Genomic DNA, 22994 nt, shown 5'->3' with positions numbered 1-22994 from the left:
GGAGGCATTTTTCAGCGTCACAGAAATTTTCAGAGGCGTGATACATTTGCTGACCATATCCTAATAAAAAAACTGTATAAAGCAATAGGTTCATTTTTGTCAGTTAAACTTTTACATGTACAAATAAATCAACTTTCAGAGTCATTTTGCTGTAGGTTTTGCAGGATAAGGCACTCTCTCAGCCAGCACGGCCTTGCTTGCTGTGTACATGTTAACGAAGCATCAGCCCGTCACTGCAACAAATGAGAGTGCAAAGTATTGCTCTTCATTTTTTCACAAGAGAGAGAATGAAAGGAAAAAACTAATATAGCTGTGTAAATTAAAGTGGATAGCCATACATCTCTGTAATAATGAAACTATGTAGCATTGAGCAGACTCCTGATGTCAGTATTGGATGGTAGTAGACTAGCTGTAGCACTGACATTAAAATTCTGCTTCTGTAAGAAATTATACATATTAGGAAAGAAGGCCAATAAACCATTGTTTTCTCCTAATAAGAGTAGCTGACCCTTCACTAAATACTGAACTAAATAACAGCTTTACAAAACTATTTCAAGTATTCATTATCACAGTGAAAATGTGAGACCAATGTTAGAGTGAATGATTTGAAAATTCCTTTGATGAAAAAGGCAAGGGTACTAAATCAAAACATATACAAAATGCTTCAACGCATTTCTTTATGTGATATGAATAGAAAGATTATTCATAAAAAGTTAGAAAAATTAAGATAAATTATATATTAGTACACCTTCCCAACCACATTTTCTATAAAAATCCAGAATAGTGTACTGGTACCTCAATCTACACAATAAAAATGCCTGGACTTGGCAGATATCTTCTATCTGTGCATGTATTTTCTCAGTAGAAGGTTTATTTGTTGCAGTCACTTTTTGAAAGTTTTATTTTAATTGTGAACCTTACTGAATCATCAGTAAACCCAGCTGATTGGGACCCACTGTGGCTCCATTCTCAGTTTCTCTATGGCAGTTTGTAGTTTCTCAAAGGCTTTGTCTAGATTGTCATTTACAATGATCAGATCAAAATAGTGGTTGTATGCTCTTTGAATCCGTGCACTTTCATCCACTGTTTTCTTCAAGTCAGAGTCCTGTCAAAGAGTTTTAAAAGGAAAAGTTTACATAATGTATATTTAATTGCTCAAAACCAACTCAAAGTGAAATAAGTAGGTTGGATATTTGTTTGTTGTGATTCTGATACTAATCCTCAAAATCTAATCTATATAGATTGTTAAAAAAGACATTACCATCTGTTCATATCCTAGTCTTTCGAGCTGGCACTCGTGTTTGAATTTACGAGTATTCTGTGTCTTCTGTTTCACTGATAGTAAGGTAAGATTCCTGATTAAAAGACTGCTGACAATATCTTGGAGTGAAACCCAAAGTAATAAAAGAATTCTTGTAGGTGACTGGTCTCTAGCCCAACTGCATCACCCTTTTCAAAGTATTTTTATCGTATGGATTCTGTAACTCATGGAACCCAACCTGCAGCGGCTGTTAAGCTCAAAGCCAAATTTGCTGCCTTTCTCTAAGAAAAAGAATCTCAGAAATGTATTTTGAAGGCTGCCTGTCCATGCTCCCCACCCCCAACAACACACACACACTTTTATCTATTTTTTTAGCTAGTACTGTTTATATTTCATAAAATATTTCTAGTCATTTCGGAACAATGTGGGGGAATAAATAAGTATTGGGTTTTGCATGAGCAAGTAAAGCTTTTCATTAAATTGCAAGTGTTTTGAAATTTCATAATGCTTCTACATGTTTTTCAAATACTGAGTTCCTATTAAAGCATCTACTATATTTCATAATTTGTGGATATAAAAATGAATAAGAGAGAATGGGCTCCTACCCTCCAGTGGAGGAGACAAATAAAGGGCAAATAAACAAAAACCTGCAAGTTGTAATAAATACTATGAAAGAAACCAACCAGGAACAAAGAATTTTAAGAGATCTACTTTAGAGTGCTTACAAAGACTCTACAAATGAATAAATGATATTTAAACTGAGTAAATGACATTTAAACTGAGAACTATAGTGGGAGAAAGACCATTCCAGGCAGAGGAAATAGCAATGTAAAGTTCAGGAGGAAAATGACCCTGATGTGTTTAAGATACTGAAAGACCAAGATGGATGGAGGCTTAGGGAGGGTGGGTAATAAGTTGAGATAGCCCAGGCTAGGTCATGGAGGACCAAGATGCAATGGAAAGACACCTCCGGATTATGATGGTGGCAGAGGAGATGGAAATGACACCAGACTAGAAATATATTTTGGTGATAAAATCATCAGGATTAACTGATGGGCTGGATATGAAAAGTGAGGAATATGAATGAGTCAAAAATAGCTCGAGTTTCTAGCTTGAATAAATTGGTGGTTGCAGAAGATGCAGAGTTGGGGGGGAACACGATATTGGTGAGGGGAAACAAAACATTCTACTTTGTTTGTACATGTTAAGTTTAACATGTCTGTGAGACATCCAAGTGCAGATGTAATGTTAAATAGGTAATGGTTATATAAGTTGGAGCTCTGAGGTCTGGGTTATCTACATATAAATTAGGAATCATCAGCATAACAACGATATGTAAGTTAATGGATTTGGTGAAAACACCTAAAGGAAAGTATATAGAGAGAAATGGGTTCCCAACTAAGCCTGAGGGATACTAGTACTATAGTTAATATTTTCACTAAGGTTTCAAAATCAATTTGAAACAACTAAAATATCTTTTATTATAGATGTATAAACAGGCCACAATTCAACTTGTAAACAAATCTTACCTAGTACAGTCATTAGCAATTTGTCTTGTTAAAAAAAAAAAGTTCTTTTTTGACAGTTAACAATCCTGTAACAATAATGGAGTATACCATAAAGATGGAAAAATGAATTAAAAAATCTCTCCCTATGTATGGCTCTAGAATGATCTCCAGAATATATTAGTAAGTGAAAAACGCAGGCAGACTACTGTATGGAATAAGCTACCTTTTATGTAAGGAATGGGGGAGGGAGGATACACATACATACTTGCTTGTATTTAAAAAAAAACCTGTAAAAATGACTACCTATGTGGGTAGGAGGTAAGAGTAGAGAGGATAGGGAAAAGCTAGATTTTTTTTTTTTTTTTTTTTTTTTTTGCGGTACGCGGGCCTCCCACTGTTGTGGCCTCTCCTGTTGCGGAGCACAAGCTCCAGACACACAGGCTCAGCGGCCATGGCTCACGGGCCCAGCCGCTCCGCGGCATGTGGGATCTTCCCGGACCGGGACACGAACCCGTGTCCCCTGCATCGGCAGGCAGACTTTCAACCACTGCGCCACCAGGGAAGCCCCTGTTTGTTTGTTTTTAAGATTTACTTTGGAACTATGAAAACGTATAGAATTATATTACAACAAAATCAAATTCAAATAAAAAAGAGCAATACCTAAAAAGCAAAAGCAAAATGAAACAAATCTGTGTTTCAAGTTGATGCCTTAACCACAGAAAATAATTATTTTAGCGACTTTAAAATAAAATAATACTCAAGGGATATATCAGAAGAACAGTTTTTTAAAAAAAGTTTAAGTCTGAAACTTAAAACTTTTCAATAATCGTACTGTTAATATTGTTACTCAGAAATTATATATATAGTATGTGCTTAGTTTATACATGTAAAGTCAGAAATTATGTTAATGTCATCAGGAACCAAGACTTTCAGCATAGGAGGAAAAAAAGATAAACACAGTCCAAGAAGTAAAAATGTAAAATGTGAGTTGGAACTATCAAACTGAATTAATGATGTGTATTTTCCAAAAGGGGAAAATATATTTCCTTCATCTGGCCACTGGGAAGACCTAGAAACAATGACAAACTAAGTTGAATGCACACCTTTAGTATCTGTATTATCTCTAAATACCATTTCCCACTAAAAGGAACCAGGCCTTTTGGAAGGCTGGTTCCAGATCTGGGCCAAGAAATGTGTAAGGATAACCTGGAGCAGCTCGTCATACCAGGAAGCACATCAAAGTTTATGGGGTTCTGTTAAAAAGACTCAGAAAACAAGATGAATAGGCTCCTCTTAGCTGAAGACAGGACAATTTAAACATCAGAGAGTAATAGTTGACCTAAGTACACAGAGAGACAGTATTCCAAGTGACTTTAAAACACAGCGATTTGGGCTTCCCTGGTGGCGCAGTGGTTGAGAGTCCGCCTGCCGATGCAGGGGATACGGGTTCGTGCCCCGGTCTGGGAAGATCCCACATGCCGCGGAGCGGCTGGGCCCGTGAGCCATGGCCGCTGGGCCTGCGCGTCCGGAGCCTGTGCTCTGCAGCGGGAGTGGCCACAACAGTGAGAGGCCCGCGTACTGCAAAAAAAAAAAAAAAAAAAAAAAAAAAAACACAGCGATTTGGGCTTCCCTGGTGGCAGTGGTTGGGAGTCCGCCTGCGGATGCAGGGGACACGGGTTCGTGCCCCAGTCTGGGAGGATCCCACATGCCGTGGAGCGGCTGGGCCCGTGAGCCACGGCCGCTGAGCCTGCACGTCCGGAGCTTGTGCTCCGCAACGGGAGAGGCTGCGACAGTGAGAGGCCCGCGTACCGCAAAAAAAAAAAAAAAAAAAAAGAAAGCAGATGCAACAGAGCACAGGGACATCAGCTCCGTGCTTTGTGACTGCCTGGAGGGGTGGGATGGGGAGGGTGGGAGGGAGGGAGATGCACGAGGGAAGGGATGTGGGAACAGATGTATATGTATGACTGATTCACTTTGTTATAAAGCAGAAACTAATAAAAAAAAAAATAAAAAAATAAAACACAGCGATTTGATTTGACTGTATATACTTAGTGGGATAAACCCTAAGGAGAAAGAGACAGTTCACAGTAATCATACCTGGTAGTATTTGTACATTTATTTTCAGACTGTAGTGTGTGTACTGTGAGATAAATCAAATGAGCAATTATGTGCTATATTCTAACACTCCCAGTGTTTTTGAGAACTGGGATACTCAGCCTAGGAGAATGGAGTTATATATATGAAAGAGGTTAAATAAAACCCTGTAATCCTGAATTTGATTGGGAAGTATCAATATATATTCATGATATAGTTTCCTTCAAACATACAAACAGAAAAGCATATAACCAAACTAGTTCTGTCTACCTAAAAGGTGCATTTAGCTAGAAACAATGATCAATCTTGCGACAATGTGCACCCCTAGTATTACGGTCCTAAAATACCATTTACTCTAAAAGGAACCAGAGCTTCTTGGAGAAGTAACTGATTCCTGGCCTGGAAGAGAGAATGTACAGGATGAGCCTGGAGCATTTGTCATATAGCAAGGAAGCTATCTGAGACGATTAGGCTCATGAAATAGGTCTCAAGGGCCAACTTAAGCCCCTGTTGGTCAAAGATGGGGCAATTTGAACATCAATAAGAATAATAATTGCAAAAGAGTAAAACACATCAAGTAAGTTTAAATCCATGTGCTCATGATGAAACTAAAAAAACCACAAACCTTATTTGGTCACCTGTCGCCTCTGGAGACTGTTAGTGAACAAACCCATTATTCTGAAAACTGACCCTTAAAGGGGAAGTATCAAGCATTATGTTCTGACTTTCCTATATATACTCTACTTCAGAGTCATCAACTAGTTGATAAGGAAAAGTTATTATTTAGAAGAATTCTAGTTTATAAATGCAGAACAAATGACAAACTTGGAAAACCACCACTTCACAATTCCTAAAAAATTAACTGAGCCAGGCAAAGATCAATAAAAATTGCTAAGATCATTAGGTAAAGAGCTACTGAGGACCTTTACAGATCAGGCCCCATTTTTTCTATGACCCAGTTTTTTTTAAACAACTAAGTTAGAAGGTTAAAAGAGAGGGGAGGGAGGCAGTGAAGACTTACACATTAAAACAGTCTAAAGGGAGAGGTCTGCTTCCAGCTAATATGCAATAACAGGTAGCAGACTAACCCTCCTGCCTGACAACTAAGACCAAACGTATGGAACAAGACTTTTTAAGACACTGTACATCAGGTAATGGAAGACAGGCATTCCAGAGAGACAGGAAACAAATGAGGTGAGCCCTATGATTACCCCAGGTTACTGGCTTGAAAGAGTTTCCAAGCTGCAACACAGTGAGGTGGAGCCCAGGAGGACACTCCTGGACTCTAAGTTGGGACAGAGCTGAGAGCCCAGGGAGAAACAAAGTAGCAGGAGTCTGCAGGACAGAATATTGGATAGAGTAGCAGTATGGAGAGAGAACTCTGGAGATATGTAAAGGTCCCCCTCCAGCATTCAGCTGAATACCAATCTGTGCACATTACCACTACCCAGGGTCGCCAAAGAACCACCAGAAAGGATGAGAGGTATTCTTTCTGAGCCAGGAATAGTACCCATGCCCACCAGGCAGAACAGAAAACCTCATGTCGCATGGGCCATCTGGGAGAGTGCTCAAACGGGTCTTGCCTCAGTAGTGAAGAATAATTGCCCCTAGAATGAGAACTGCTCTGGTTCTACCTAACAAATTTTTAAAGCAAGATCTGAAAGGAACAAACTGTTTCCACGTAACTGCATCCCAGGACAAAGCTCACAATGTCTGGCATCCAATAAAAAATTACCAGGATTGCAAAGAAGCAAGAAAGTAAGACCCATAATGAGGAGCAAAGTCATTCAGTCAAAACCAATCCGGAAGTGATGCAAACGTTAGAATTTGTAGACAGTGATATAAAAACATTGATAACTATATCTCAGATATTCACAAAGTTCAGTAGAGACATGGAGCAACCTGAAAAAGAACAAAGAGGATTAAAACTACCTGATCTCAAGGCTTATCACCTATAGTGTGGAAGAGGTAGAAGGAGGAGGGAGGGATTCTGAAGGGGCACAAGGGAACTTATGAAGACGAGGGACATGCCTGTTATCTTGACTGCGGTAGCTTCATGGGTGTATACATATGCCCAAGCTTATCAAGTGGTATACTTTCAACATGTACAGTTTATGGTGTATCAATTATACCTCAAGCTGGGGGAAAAAGATTTAGAAGACAACAGGTAAATGCAACATGTTAATCTTGCTTGGATCCTGATTTGAACAAACTGTCAAAAAAAAAAAAAAGATAAATACTGAGGAAATTCAAATACAGACTGTATACTGAGGATATTGAGAAGAAGCTGCTCTTCCTAATGTTTGATATGCTAATGGTGTTATGGTTATGTCCAAAAAGTCTATCTTTTAGAGATAAATACTAAAGTACTTATGGTTGATATCAAAGATTTGCTTCAAAATAACTCATGGTAAGGGAGGAAGTGAAGAGAGGTCTAAATGAAACAAAATTGGCCATGTATTATTGAAGCTAAGTGATGGGTACTTGGGAGTTCATTTCTTCCCTCTTTTGTACATATTTAAAATTTTCCGTAACATGAGAAAAGAGAGGAAGAACAAGAGAAAAAGACACATAACAACTAAAAGTCAGAACACCTAACTCTACCAATAGTAAACCTTATGATTAACATACTTGTTATTGGTCTTCGGGACCAGTTTCCACATTAGTAAAATGAGGGAGTTAGATTAATATGCACTTTTTAACATTGGCCCATTTCATTTACATAGGGGGAGTAAACTTTTGTTTTAAAATAGAGTGAACAATGGTTTCTAAGTAAAAGCAATACTGTTCCAAATCCTAACTACATCTAGGGAACAAATTTTTATTCTCTAACACCTTATACAGTGTGTTTATTTCATAAATATGGATAGAATTAAACATGCCCAAAAGAAAAAGGAACAATTTTAGGAGGAAAATAGTATTGTTAGCCTGAAAAGAACTGCTTACCGTCAAAAGCTTGGTAGTGATACCAGCATCCACTACAGCCTTGTGCATGGCACGTAACGTCTCTAGTTCGGGAGCAGCAATAAACACAACATAGGGCATGAACTCGGATGTCCTCAGCACTTTCAGGGCCTGTGTAGAAGAACAATTACAAACCAATTTATACAGGATTAGAATTTGAATTATGTTACCCTTTAGTTTATACTAAATAATCAAAGTCCATCTGCCCTCTTCCTCAAGATAAAGGACATAATTTAATACTTGCTATCTGCCCCCCCTCCCTTCTATCCCTTTGATTCCATACAGTACTTTCCTAAAATGGTGATCCATTAAATTTTGTTCTGACCTCAATCTCACTACTTTTTGGTACCCTTGAACCAAGGAAAGTATTAAACTTAATGATCCCCAAATCATCCAGAATGATGTAAATGCTTTCCATGTTAATTGTAGAATTCTGTTAATATTGACAAAGCAGAAATAATTTCAGTGTCCATTAATTGGAGTGGTTATATAAATAAATATATATCTGCACTATGAAATACCATGCAGCTATTACAAAGAACAAAAAAAGCTCTACAGTACCTAACATGAAAAGATCTTCAAGAAATACTGTTTAATGAAAAAAGGTTAAAGAATCTGTATAGAATTTTTCCATTTATGTATAAGAGAAACAATAACAAAAATAGAAAACCCATTGGGTTGAGTGTAGAATGGTGAGAAGGGGTCAATAAGGGAGACATGGAATGAGAATGAAATGAATGGTGAGTGGGTGGGTGTGTGCTGGGTGGAAGGGGTGTGACTTTAATTTTTATTCCTTATGTTTCAGCCTTGTTCAAATTTTAAATTTAACATTTCCTAACACATGCATTTATATATTACTTAAGCACATAAATAAATACTAAACTTCTATCAAGCTTCTATAGCTATCCATGCCTCTGTTGGCTAATAGATCAGAGATTTACTTAACTAGCTGTTGATGCATAATAAGGTTCTCTATCATCACAGGTAATAGAGGGAAAGAGCCACCCTCATAATCTGAAGAAGAAACAAAAACTCCACAGGAAATAAAACTTAAAAAATAGCTTTGGAATCATGCAGCTTACTTGTGGGTTGACATCCAAAATGCAAGTTCGTCCAGTTTGGACAACTTCAAGAATAGAGTCAATCTTGGTTCCATAGAGATTTCCTTCATATTCCCCATGTTCCAAATATTTTCCAGCTTTAATATCTGCTTCCATCTCAGATCGTGACACAAATTTATATGCCTGGCCATCTTTTTCATCTTCCCTTGGTTTCCGTGAAGTAACTAAATAAAATAGCGTTGAGAATTTGTACAGAGACAGTGCAGGCTACTAAAAAACAAACTAAAAGGCACAGGGTAGCCTAAGTCTTTTCCATTTAGTGCAGGGGTTGGCAAACTATGGCCTATGACCAAATCTGGCCTGCTTCCTATTTTTGTAAATAAGTTTTATGGACCACAGCCATGTTCATTCATTTTATCGCCTATGGTTTCATTCGTTTTACAATGGCGGAATAGTTGTGACACAGACTAGATGGCCTGCAAAGCCTAAAATATTTACTATACGTGGCCCTTGAATAAAAATGTTTGCTGACCCCTGATTAGGAATGTTTTAATAGGTAGTCTCCAATATACAATTTATATCCAAAAAATGTGCTTTATAAAGTCAGTTTGAAACTCAAAATATATTTATTTACCTAGAAGCAGAGCCCTAAAGTTAAATTCTTAACTATGGTGAGAGCTAATAAGTGTGAGGTATATTGCAAGTGAACATCTTTTCCAGCTGACCAGCACTCCCCTTCTCCTTAAGGAATATCAATTACAGCCTTTCTTCACACTTCTTTGAACATTTCCTAATTGAGTGTCCAACAGATGAGCAAAATTCTATTCTTAGTTGGTATTATCAATTTTCTGAAGTGTAGTTTTACCCATAAATTACCTATCCTTTATCTTGCCCCAGCACCAAACTTTTCTTCTAGCTTCCTTCTAATTAACATTCCCCAATGCTAATTGTTTTGTGTTGCACCTCGGTGGACCTAGCCACCTGGATGTTATTATGGTCTAGTAACTTTCTCTACTCTGACCTGAAGTATTCTGAGAATGAGAGAGAAGAGACCAAGTCAGAAACTTAAAACATCCTTTTGTCAGGTATTTTAGAGACATACAACTCCTTTGCAACTTGGCCGTGCTAGGAGTGGACGATTATCACTTTTCAAACTGTTGCAAAGCTGCAGAGTTAGGTATTCTCTGCCAACTTGCTAGCACTCCCTAGGAAGAAAAGTAATTTGTGTATGTGTGTGTGTTATTTTCAAGTTTAGCCTTAATCTGAGTTTGCCTAGATTAGATATAAAACAGTATTCTACTTCTATTAATCAAGTACTTATACATGCAGAATATCTGACAAAATCATTAACCACATGCAATTAAAGTTACAAAGTAATCAGATGAAAAACTGACAGAATTTTGACTATTTGAAATAAGCACAACACATCAAGAAAACTTTTATAAGAAAAAAACTTTAAGTTCAAGCTCAATAATAAGGGTCTAATTCATAAATAAGATTATTATGTACAAGAGGATTCCCTTTTTCCCCTGCTGTTTTCTGGCTCATTCCAGACCACTGTGGAGAGATTTATAAAGTCACTTAAAGAGCTTCAAGATGCTATGATGGCTTTTCATATTCAAAAATGTGTGATCTCTAAGGTTTCTGGGATTATTCACCAAAGGTGGTATGATAAAACTCCTAAGGCAATTTTAAACTCCCCAAATACATACTAGGACTTGGCTTAATATCTGTAAAGATAATTTTAGAAGAGTACGACTTTTGGGGAGGCACTACAGTGAAACCATATACAGGAACGTGCTGCTTGAAATAAATATGTACAGGCACACACACTGCCCCCCGCCCCGCAACACTACCTCCAACATGTGGAGGGAATCTTAAATTCTTGGTGAAATGTTTTTAGTTTACAAGTGAATTTTAACGACAATACCATTCTCTAGTGAAGACCCAAAAAAGAAATCTACATTGGCACATAATTAAGCCCCTTTCCATTTCTAGAACAGAGAAATTAGAACAGGGTGGATTGACTACAGCTGATTCCTTAGGCTTATATGCTAAGCAACTAAGTAATGCGATTGCTTAGAATTTAAGTTTTGTGATTGATAGGCAAAATTCTAATCTTTAGTAGCTCTTCAAATAGTCAGGAAATAATCAACAAAGTAACATTTTATTTGTTAACTATCCCAAGATATATTAAAGGGAAAACATGATTCATAAGGTAGCTTGTCCACCTGGGTTAATAATTTTTTATATTTTATTTTAGGACCATTTCACAATATAAAGAGAAAACTAAGTCAATTTAATCCAACACCAGCATTTACTTCCTTCCCTATGAGACTTCCCCAACCAGCCCACCAGACAATGTGTAGCACAAGATTGTGTATCAAAAATTAGGCAAACTTGTCACACTTCATCAGTATTTTTTGTGTGTGTGTTGATTCTGAGGCTTAAAACAAACAAACTAAACACTATATAAATATGAATGATTTAAAGAAAAGTAAAACACACCTACATTATATGAAGAAGTGATACTTGACAATGTATGGATATACATAAATCTTTCTATATAAAAATTCAGACTCGAATCTTTACTAAAAGTAAGTTTTGAAAGGTAAAATAGTATCTCTTCTGGAAATTAATTTGGCATGAAGAAATCAAGAAGTTGAAATAAATATATTTAATACTTCTAATTTATAAATCTCTCTATACATCCTTTGGTCTAATAATTTTACATCTGAGATTTATGTATACACATTTTATCATCTCTTTATTTATAACAAAAAAGCCACCCAAACCATATAAATGGGTGATAACAGTAAAGCATGGTGTACCTATATGCTGGAATATTAAAAAGCTAACACAATTAATTTTTTTAGTGTTTTTTAATCATGATAAAATATACATAAAATTTATCATTTTAACCATTATTAAGTGCACAATTCAGTGGCATTAAGTACAATAACACTGTTGTGCAACCATCACCATTATTCATCTCCAGAACCTTTTTATCATCCTATAGAAAAAAAAAATTACACTCACTACTTAATATTCTTAGAGATACAGAAGAGATAGCTCCCACAAACAGATGATGCTGTAGGAAAAAACAGGAAACAGAAAATAATCCTAAGATGAAAAATATACTACTTATGATAAAACATTGATGAGACAGAAGATAAAGAACTCAAGGTAATCTTTTAAAGAGTAGAATAAAAAGATAAAGGGTTGGACAACATGATTTCAAGAAGTAAGAGACTGAGGAGATGAATCCAGGATGTTCAATATCCAGCTAATAGAAATTCTAGAAAAAGTGAATAGAGAAAACAGGGAGAAATCATCCAAGAAATAGTAATTCCCCAGAATTGAATGACATGCATCTCTAGTCTGAAGAGCTCACTAATCATCAGCACAATAAACAAAAATAGATGCACACAAAGGCACATCATTATTAAATTATAAAATAATGAAAACCAACAAAATAAAAAGACTGAAGGAAAAATCAGGTCATGTATGAGAGGACAAAAATTAGAATGACATTAGACTTCTTAACAAAACTGGGTTAAAGAGTAACATCTTTTGGGTTTTACAATCTAGACTTTCTATTCTCAGATAATCAATCAAATAGAAGACAAAAAAATATACAACTTCAAATACAAAGATGCAGAAATTACATCCCATACAGCATTTTTTGTCAAGTTACAAGGCATGTGCCGTAGCAAAACAAGGCAATAAACCGAGAAAGAAAAAGAATGGGACCCAGGAACAATAGCTTCAACCCAGAACAGCAACAAAGGGAAACATCCCTATGTGAACGTGGGGCAGCCAGAGTGGAGAATGTGTACCCTCACTGAAGCAGGAAGACTGAGGGTTGTGGGACAGAGGTCTCCAAGAAAAAAGCATGACTTACTAAATAAGAGGTTCTTTGGTTTAATACAAAACTATACGCATGAACACATAAGACAAGATAAAGAGGGGAAGAAAAAAATGAACTCTAGAAATTGCTGGGTTGGGGGAGAGGAAGAGGCTGTTCAAGAAAGTGAAACTGAATTAACTGCAACTAGAGCTATCTTTATGCTGGGAGGATACTCAGGAAGTCAGGAGGTAAGGCCTACACTGGACAGAACAAGAAATAGCAGAATGAAGACATTATTAAGAAATATGGAAGACTAACAAAATAAATAGCAGAAAGATTGAAAAGTGACTGTTTCTGGTAAGTAGGCCAGAGGTGGGGTAGAGGAAAATGGAGTTATTTTTCATTACATATTTTTAAGAACTACTTGATTAAAATATGCTACATGTATTAATTTGATAAAAATGAAAAACTTTAATTAAAATACTTAAAATACTTTGATCACAGTGAGATTTTTATTTTAACTACTTGACTATGATTTGTCTGATTTAGTGATTTACAGTGCCTACAATGGAACTCCAAGTCTTACCCTGAAGGGATTACAAACAGCACATGAGGACAATGACAGCGTTATTGCCCCAATACACCCCTAAAAATGTTAGCAATAAGATTACTCACTGAGAACTAAATGTCAAAGAATACTGGATGAAAGCAGAGAAACTCTAAAACTCATCCAAAAGAGATGGAGTGATGTTAGGCTAAGATTTGACATGGAAAGCTTAAAGGCATTAAAATACCTACAGAAATTCTGTGTTAATCTAAAGGGGGCTTGGTCAGCAATGGAAGCACAGAAAGGGGACTTATAAAGGCAACACTGGCTTGTGTTTAGGGGAGAGCGCATGTAAGTTCCCACAAGTAAAGGCTCATATATCTCCAAAATGAATGCTATCACTGCCTTATTATAAGGACTAATATACCTTTGTATTTAACTCCTTGCTCTAACTCCATTCTCATCAAGCATGCTTCTGACATGATTTAACTTTCCTTGTAAATATGCAAATAGAGAAAGAACACAAAGATCATAAAATGAGTGGTTCATTTAATGGTTATATTTCCCATCAGTATTATTGTATTTTGTATATAAATAAATGTGACCTTCATTAATGCTGCCTGCTCTGGAAGAGGAATCTCTCTTGCTGTGCTATCAAAAATCAGGTTTAGGACCTTACAGGACTGAAAGCTACAAGCCAGATCACGAGTGTCAGAGGATCCAGCAGGTTTCCCCCGCTGGATGAAAATGGGTGAAACTACAACTTTTCAGATACACATCAACTGTACAAGAAAATGCAAAGTTAATGCTGATTTTGCCACAACTCTTAATACTTGCATTTAACGAACACTTCTGGATTGAAGAGTTTGGAGAAGCAATTGCCACCAGGCAGCCAGCTAACAGGGCCCACAGTGCTATTTCAAGACAGCTGTAGAGTCGCCAAGTTTTTCAATATCATCTGCTTGTTCATTTTCATTGGCATAATTAGAAATTACTTGGGAATAAAATAATAATAATCCGCCCCACCCCCACTCCTTCTTTCCAATTAAATAGTAAAGGAAACGGGAAACTTACATGGCACTGTGGTTCCAAATCTACTGGGATTCAACACTATGAACCTGTTTTTCAAGCTTCTTCGTCCCACACCTTGAGCTCCTATCAATACTAATGTCTTTCTCTGGAAGGGAGGCATTTTGGCTACCTCCTCATATATCTGGATTTCATGACGATCAAATTCTAAAAGTAAGGAAATGGGAAAACATCACATTCAGTTATCTTTTATTTTTTATTTTTATTATTATTTTTAAATTAATTAATTAATTAATTTTTGGCTGCATTTGGTCTTCATTGCTGCATGCAGGCTTTCTCTAGTTGAGGCGAGCGGGGACTACTCTTTGTTGTGGTGCACGGGCTTCTCACTGTAGTGTTTTCTTTTGTTGTGGAGCACAGTCTCTAGGTGTGTGGGTTTCAGTAGCTGTGGCACGTGGGCTCAGTAGTTGTGACTCGCGGGCTCTAGAGCACAGGTTCAGTAGTTGTGGCACATGGGCTTAGTTGCTCCGCAGCATGTGGGACCTTCCTGGACCAAGGCTCGAACCCATGTCCCCTGCATTGGCAGGCGGATTCTTAACCACTGCGCCACAAGGGAAGTTCCTCAGTTATCTTTTATATGGATGAAAAACCTCTGCTATTCTGTTCAGTAATGGCTTAGTTGTCTTGATAGTTAAGTATCACTTGAATTGTACTGACTTAGTACAGATTTTTAAAAATAAATTTGGTAAAGTACAATAAATTATTTTGTACCCTGATTTAAACACCTGCTTCTATTCATTTGCCTTAAAAAATTGTCTAACAAAACTAGAAAAATACCCTTAATTTATCCTTATCAGATAATCTATCCCTTAAAACCTGTTTCTTATCAATTCATCAGTAGAAATAATTACTTAATATAATCAAATTGCAAATTAGTTTATGTAATCTATTCCACTAAAAAGTGAGTATCAAATATGGAGGATAGCAGTACACTTAGAGTGGCTGCTTAAATAAGTTTCATAGAATGAGTATCCCCTTCCAATGATATAAATGAATAAATACTGTGTGGTGAACTCTGCAAATATTAGTTTGATTAATAAAATGCATATAGACAACATACTAACATTTAAATATTAAGATTCTAAATTTATGTATAAAATAAAATGTTGGGTCTTAACTATTTTCAGTAGAAACACATTCCAAAATTATGATCAATGGGAAAATTAGAAATTTTCCATTTTGCAAGAAAGCTTTAAGAATATATATTTAATGAACAATAAAGCCAGAGGATTTGAAATATTATATTACCTATTATTATGGCTATAACTCTCAATCTATAGTAATAACACTTCTTCCTTAGGTTATTATCTTAACAGCAACACTTTCTTTGCACAATTTCTCCACAATAGATTAAGGGAGAGTCTAATTTCCCCTTATTATAATGTTATTATTATAGTACATTATTAGATTATTTCCTTTCTAATGTGCTATTTAGTTTATTACCAATATAGAGGTAGCTCTGAAGTCAAGAAAGCACTTTAAAATTATCAATTCTTTTGAGTAAGCCTCCAGAGCCTTCTAAGAGCTGCATTTCACTCCTATCAGCCTTTATAACTGAAAGGAATAACTGTGGTAGGTGTCATATTTATCTTTCTTTAAGTCTAAAAGATTTAAGAAAGAATCCTACTAGATCAGGCTAAGATTTGTTTGGTCCAGTATTATTTTTCCAAAAGTATCATGGACAATGTTATGGCAGAATATGGTTGCCCTTAATCATAACTCTTTTATTATCTTTATAAAGGCATTCTGTTCTGTAGAAATGACACAAGTTTCTATCAAAGTTCTTGAACCAATAGTTTCAACTGTCACATTGTTTCTTCATTAATACAAGCATAAATCCTAACCAATTCATTTTATTATAAACTATGAGTATAAAATAAAGCACACTAGTGATAGTGCAAGTATATATATCAGGATTTAAATAATGCCTGTATATTATTGTACCAAGTGTTCACATGGCAGTCCCTTGCAGCTGGGTACTAATCTGAATTCATTTAAAATTATACATTTAGAGTGTATGCCACACTGAGTAATGATATAAAGCTATTTCATACTTCACTTGGATTTCTCAAAAATATATTTAAAACATACCTGCATTTCTGGTTGTGAGATACATCATCTTTTTCTTTTTTTTGCTACTTATGGTTCCACAAAAAGGTCCTGAAGGATGACAAGGCAAATATAACTTAAACAGTATGTCAGACTATATACATTGCCCTGTGGTGTTCTATAGGGGTGGGAGAATTATCTTCCCAGTGTTGCATCCTACAAAGCAGAAGCAGGCAGGGGTGAGTTGAGCCACTGAATTCTGATACAATACCAGCAGGTGGCAAAAAGGGAACAAAAAGTTTACTTTTGAGAGCAGTACACTAAAGCAGATGAGAGGGATTAATTCTAGATATATTTTAAATAAATTCATCAGCTAATTCAGATGAAAGAGGCAAAGAAAGGTGGCCACAAAGGACAACTTGTCACTTATTGTATCGGGTTCATCACCTGAATTGTCCCAGTCTCTTCTAACAAATGCCTTTCTCTTCTCTTCCAGGAACTGGCTTGGAATGAGACCAGCGCTTCCTCCCTCTTTTACATGGCTAGCCTAGAATCAAATTAATGAATTGTATATCTCAGTGATCAAAATTTGAGACCACATTCTAATAAGTAGGACAAGCAATAGTCAGTTAAAAAAATCACATTTGATCTTAAGAAATTGACCTTGATATTTAAATCCATGGCATTGTCAGGATATTGAAACACTTTAGTACCAAGGAATCAATGGGTACCTAACCAGTGTGCTATTTAGTAGTGAATTTTTAGACCAAAATACAAAGGTATACAGGCTCTTTAAATTACTAAAACTTTTTATTTATAATACTAAACTAGTGAGAATGGAAAGGAATAAATGCTGTTATGTGTTGGCACCTAGTTAGGTGTTTGTTATCCAATAATCCTACTACGTTGGTATTTCCTGAGGCCAAATCAATGGGGAAAAAAAAAAAAAGAGAGACAGCACTGGGAGAACAGAGTGGAGAGTTTAGTTCATGCTACCAGGAATCTGAATATCCTGAGGGGGAGTAAGTTTAAAATAGGTAAAACCTCACCTACTGTCAACAAACTAACTTAAAATGAAACCCAAAGAAGTGCTATTTCAAAATAGTGGCTGGAGAACTGGCTACTAACAGCTTATCCCACAACATTAGTGACTTTATCCTTACAGCTAGCACAGAAAAATCCAGTATCATTTTTAGCAATTAAAATCCTGAAAAATACAATTAGAGTAATAGATGACAAACATGCAGGAAGAGATTGAGATAGATAATGGTGACAGGGTTAGAAGAGAAAACTAACAGATGGCATTCACAGAGAAGGGAAAAAAGAGAAAACTGGGAAAGTTTTGAAAAGGACACTGCCACAGAAAGATTTTTTAGATGAGTTCTAAGAAATTCAGTGGAAACCTCTTGAAATCATGGATTCCATTTAAATTACTCATTTCTTAGTTCTCTCACCACACTGTGCCCTTATACATCATAATGTCTTAATTTAAATTTAAGGACATATTAGCAAGACTGTTCTTATTCTTATAATTCATTCCCCCTTAGAAGTCAATATAACTTATTAGAGCTAATGTGAGTTACTAATATCTCCATTTAATTCAGAACTTAGTGCTAGGTACCAGGTCCTTTTCTTTCACACTTTGTTCCTTAGTGAGACTCTCTTTTGCTTTTACAGTTTAAGAGATTTTAGACTTTGTTTCTCCAGTTCTGAATACTGTGGTTGCTAGTCGATGTGAACAATTACAAAACCGGACTTATTACTTATGCTAGAGTTTTCTGAAAACTGTATTAGTGGAAAGGAAAAGGAAGACCATCACGCACATCTTCTGGAAAATGGAGGGGGGAAAGACAGTGATAACACACATCCCTTTCCATACACACAGATTTCAATCCAAGACCAAACAACACGGATGATAAAGCAAGCCTTCATTTCTCAATTACTGAGAAGACGTGGGCAAATGGATTTAAGACCTTAAGAAATTACGTTTTATTTGTCGTGAATGTATACATAGAGGAGACAAGAGGAAGATTACTCTACCTACAGTAGAAGACTCCTAGTTAAGAGGAACAAACACTAAAAAGGGATGACCCCCAAGTGAGTTGTTCCTACCCAATACTATATTTTACTGTAATCATATGTGGAAGAACTGACTGGTCTAGTCTCTAAACCAAAGGAAGAGCACCACAGGCTAGTTAATTCTGCATTTATTAACAGCTACTCACAAATTCCCTCTCAATTTGGTCTTCTGTCCACAAAATTAGCAGCCATGAAGCAGGAGCTGTTCATGCAGGAAAAATCATTGGAACAAATGCTAATACCTTCTTCCTGAATATTCAGATATTGGCCAGATCTAAGATTAAAAATAAAAAGGCAGTTGAAGAAATTTTGAGAAGCATACTAACCTGCCACCAGTTTGGGTCTTCTCTGTTTACAATCTGAAGAATTTCTCCTTTTGAAAACTTCAATCCTGCTTCTTTGCAGGGTATCAGGTTATCATTGTATGGATTATAATCAAAATGACATTTCACAAATACCTAAAACACAGCACAATTAAAAATACTAGAGATGTATCATTTGTCACGGGATTTCTGAAATCTTTTTCAAAGCACTGTGATTTAATTGTAACTGACAATGTATTAAGCACTTCAACTAAGGAACTTGTTTTCCTTAAGTAAGTATAAAATTATTAGAACATTAATAATTTGGTATCAGAGAAGAAAATAAGAAATAAATGTTACTACTACATTAAGTTTTTGTTTCTATTTTTAATTTCTAATTGTAGATCAACGGAGTTTGACAATTGTTTTCTTCCACCATCCTTACTCTTTCTCCCAATCTTTTCATGTGATTTTCCAACCAACACTGCGTAATTTTTATGCAAGTAAATGCTACTTTCTAATTAACATTCTGAATTAATATATGCAGCTGATTTAAGGCATGTATTTCAGATATAATAGGATTGACTTCTTAAAAGTTTCCTGAAGCAAAAATTACATACTAAAAGTTCATATTGAAATCAGACCTGAAATATATTTATTAAACTTAAAAACAAAAAACAAAATACAACCCACTTTCATCCCTGGTAATAACATATATTTTTAATCACACAGATTCACACTAGCCAAAATTAGTGTGGAAAATACTTTTCTGGAATCATCTTGCTTTGATGTAAATGATCAGCATTAAATTAATTGTAAGACAAATACTGAAAAAGCCTTGAAATTATTTTCCAATTTAAATTCATTTAACCACACAAACTTCCTTCAAATCTGTTTTATTAATAAAAGTATGTCAGTTACCACTATTAGTTATGATCTCCAATATCCAAAATATTTAGTTTATTAATTTTAATTTGAATTCTAATTAAGTTAAGCATTTTCAGTATTTGATGGCAAGTTCAGAGCAATTACTTTCTTAATACAGACTTTTTTCAGGCATATTTATAGAAATTCAAATTTTATCTGCTAAGGAACTGACTTAGTATTAATCAGCAGGTAAACTAGCAAGCAGGAAAGCACATAATTAGTCAAAATAACAATGTTATTTTTCTATTTATCATACTTCTATAAATATAACCAAACAAGATATTCAAATAACACAAGCAGATATATTACATTATTAGTGTACTAAAATGTAATGTGATAGATGCACATTAAAATAATTTAAAAATAACTAAATTTGGGAACATGACAAAATTTTAGTTACTTACAACTAGATGATTTTGATACAAAGCATTCAGAATATTTTCAATAACTTTTGAAAGGCTAAATATTAATGCTTAAAAATCAGTAAGCCAATAATTTTTTTCCTGATATACAATTTTTTTTTTTTTTTTTTTTTTTTTTTTGCGGTACGCGGGCTTCTCACTGCCGTGGCCTCTCCCATTGCAGAGCACAGGCTCCGGACGCGCAGGCTCAGCGGCCATGGCTCACGGGCCCAGCCGCTCCGCGGCATGTGGGATCCTCCCAGACCGGGGCACGAACCCGTGTCCCCTGCATCAGCAGGCGGACTCTCAACCACTGCGCCACCAGGGAAGCCCCCGATATACAATTTTAGAAATATCTCAAAGGCAAGCATACAAACAGTATTAAGATCGCTAAAATGTGACAATTGGCTAACTTGACAATGGCATGCAGCTCAATGTTTTGGCAATGGAAAAAACCCAAAATGATTAAGTGTAATTAAGGTAAATTTAGCTGGCTGGTAAGACAGAAAAACAGAGTACCAGAGAATGTCCTGGAATGACATCATACCTGACGGACGTGTGATGGATGCCTCTCCATATTGATGCAACTCTAAAAATACATTTTTCATTGCATAAATAAAGCCAGACTTTAAACTGATAATAAATTAACAAAATACAAACAAACTACTGGCCCATTTTTACTTCACTCATTTGGTAAAGCAACTACTTCCCTAATTAATTGTCCATAGGCTATAACACCTGAAAATGATACAAGCAAAAGTTAGAGGTGTTTGAGATGAGGCAGAGAAGAAGGATGGATATGCAAAGTTGTAAAAATACTTGGATACTCCTTACTTCTCAAGAAAGCTGCACTTAATTAATAGTAAGAGGATCCTGTCATCTAACCATGAATGTGTTTATTATTCTTATCTGTGGGACAGAATATATTTTGTAACAAAAGGCTCAGACTTTCTGAGTTAGTCCAAGTTTCAAATATTCACTTCCCTACTCTCATCAAATTGTTCTGGAAATGTCATTATTTGTCAAACAAACCACATCTCTCCAATGTAAAAGATTTCTGGAAGAAGCAATTTTATTTTTTCATTAACCAAATTAGTTTTGGAACATTACTCTCAAGCTCAAAAACTCAGATTAAACTAGTTTTACTCTGAACTTTGAAAATTTGTCTGAAAAATCAATGAACCCAACCTTTGATCTAAACATTTTGTAATGACCTTTAAATCACAGAGTTTTGACTAGATTTAGTATAACTGTATTTTATTAAGTACATTTTAAAGTGTTTCATTAATAGGCTATGGATGTTAACTGTTCATTGGTTATTAAGAAGTTACTAAATACAACCAGCTAATATATTTCAATCTCATATTCTTATCTCTAACAGAACTGAGTAACCAACAATCTAAAGTAGAAGGAAGAGAAAAAAGAAAGTACAAATGGCTTTTAAATACAGGAGGAGATGTTAACCTCACTCAGAGTAGAAATACAAATTAAAACTATATTATAATAACATTTCCTTCCTGTCACATTAGCAGGAATCCAAATATTTGATAACATTCTGTAGATAGGAAAATGCCTATTGGTCCATAGTCCTAACAGGTTGGTGGAAGAACTGGTTTAATCCCTTGGGAGGACAATTCAGCAAAGCTATCAAAATTATAAATGCAAAAAACTTCTGACCTAGTAATCCACCTCTGGGAATGTGTTCAACAGCAGTGTTACTCAGATATGTGCAAAATGACTTATGTAGGGGCTTCCCTGGTGGCGCAGTGGTTGAGAGTCCGCCTGCCGATGCAGGGGACGTGCGTTCGTGCCCCGGTCTGGGAAGATCCCACATGCCGCGGAGCGGCTGGGCCCGTAAGCCATGGCCGCTGAGCCTGCGCGTCCGGAGCCTGTGCTCCGCAACAGGAGACGCCACAACAGTGAGAGGCCCACGTACAGCAACAACAACAACAAAAAAAAAAAAAAAAAAAAATGACTTATGTAGAAGACTATTAACAATTGAATATGTCCCAATCACAAAAGATTGGAAGCAATCTTCACTGTTTAACAATAGGGAGTGAGGACTAGACTGGTAGTAGATTAGGAGGGAGATTTCAGCTGAATACATATTCCTATTTCTTGACTTCTAGAACCACGGGAATGATTCACCTATTCAAAAATTAAATTCTTATGGTAATGAAAGTAGAGATAAAATGACTCCCACTTCTGACTAAGAGAAGTAACAAGGGCTCACCCTCTAAACTGAAACAACTAAAATACTGGACAAAACATATGAAATGTTTGTCAAGACATCAGACAACAAAGACAGTGATCCCTAAAAACTGGAAATAAACAAGATGAACTACACAATTGCCCCAATTAACTGCACAGAAAAAGTTTCCAGGTTGTAACCCAGGAAGGGGGACTCTAGGTAGAGCCTGGTGGTCTCCAAGTTGAGGAGATGAGCTGAGAGACAGGGAGATCAAGGGGGTTACAGTACACAGAACACCTATTAGAATGGCTAAAATTATAAAGACTGACCACACCAAATGCTGGTGAAGATGTACAGTAATTGCAACTTTCCTATAGTCCTGGTGGGAATGCAATTAGTACAACCACTTTTTTTTTTTTGGCGGTACATGGGCCTCTCACTGTTGTGGGCTCTCCCGTTGTGGAGCACAGGCTCCAGACGCGCAGGCTCAGCGGCCATGGCTAATGGGCCCAGCTGCTCTGCGGCATGTGGGATCCTCCCGGACCGGGGCAAGAACCCGTGTCCCCTGCATCGGCAGGCGGACTCTCAACCACTGTGCCACCAGGGAAGCCCAGTACAACCACTTTTGAAAACAGTATGGCCATTTACAAGTTCAACATATACCTACCAAA

General features: G+C 36.2%; 1 protein-coding gene across 2 annotated transcripts in view; it reads right to left on the bottom strand.

Moving 5' to 3' along the window:
• Nucleotides 1-822: 822 nt before the first annotated feature.
• The window catches only part of PALS2 (protein associated with LIN7 2, MAGUK p55 family member), a gene marked incomplete at its 5' end in the record, with an annotated part of 49273 nt that continues 27101 nt past the window's right edge, over nucleotides 823-22994 (bottom strand). Inside the window, 8 exons of one of the 2 annotated variants that reach the window (XM_079711395.1) lie at nucleotides 823-1105; nucleotides 7810-7938; nucleotides 8910-9112; nucleotides 14360-14521; nucleotides 16466-16534; nucleotides 16871-16970; nucleotides 18829-18960; nucleotides 20680-20721. In XM_079711395.1, the coding sequence (XP_079567521.1) occupies nucleotides 929-1105; nucleotides 7810-7938; nucleotides 8910-9112; nucleotides 14360-14521; nucleotides 16466-16534; nucleotides 16871-16970; nucleotides 18829-18960; nucleotides 20680-20721 (1014 nt within the window). In that variant the 3' untranslated portion in view covers nucleotides 823-928. The remainder of the gene's footprint in view (nucleotides 1106-7809; nucleotides 7939-8909; nucleotides 9113-14359; nucleotides 14522-16465; nucleotides 16535-16870; nucleotides 16971-18828; nucleotides 18961-20679; nucleotides 20722-22994) is intronic. The other variant, XM_079711394.1, reaches the window with a different exon arrangement.

The sequence above is a fragment of the Hyperoodon ampullatus genome (assembly GCF_949752795.1).
Source record: "Hyperoodon ampullatus genome assembly, chromosome: 9".
Classification (NCBI taxonomy): Eukaryota; Metazoa; Chordata; class Mammalia; order Artiodactyla; family Ziphiidae; genus Hyperoodon; species Hyperoodon ampullatus.
This window is presented reverse-complemented; position numbering and strand designations above follow the sequence as displayed.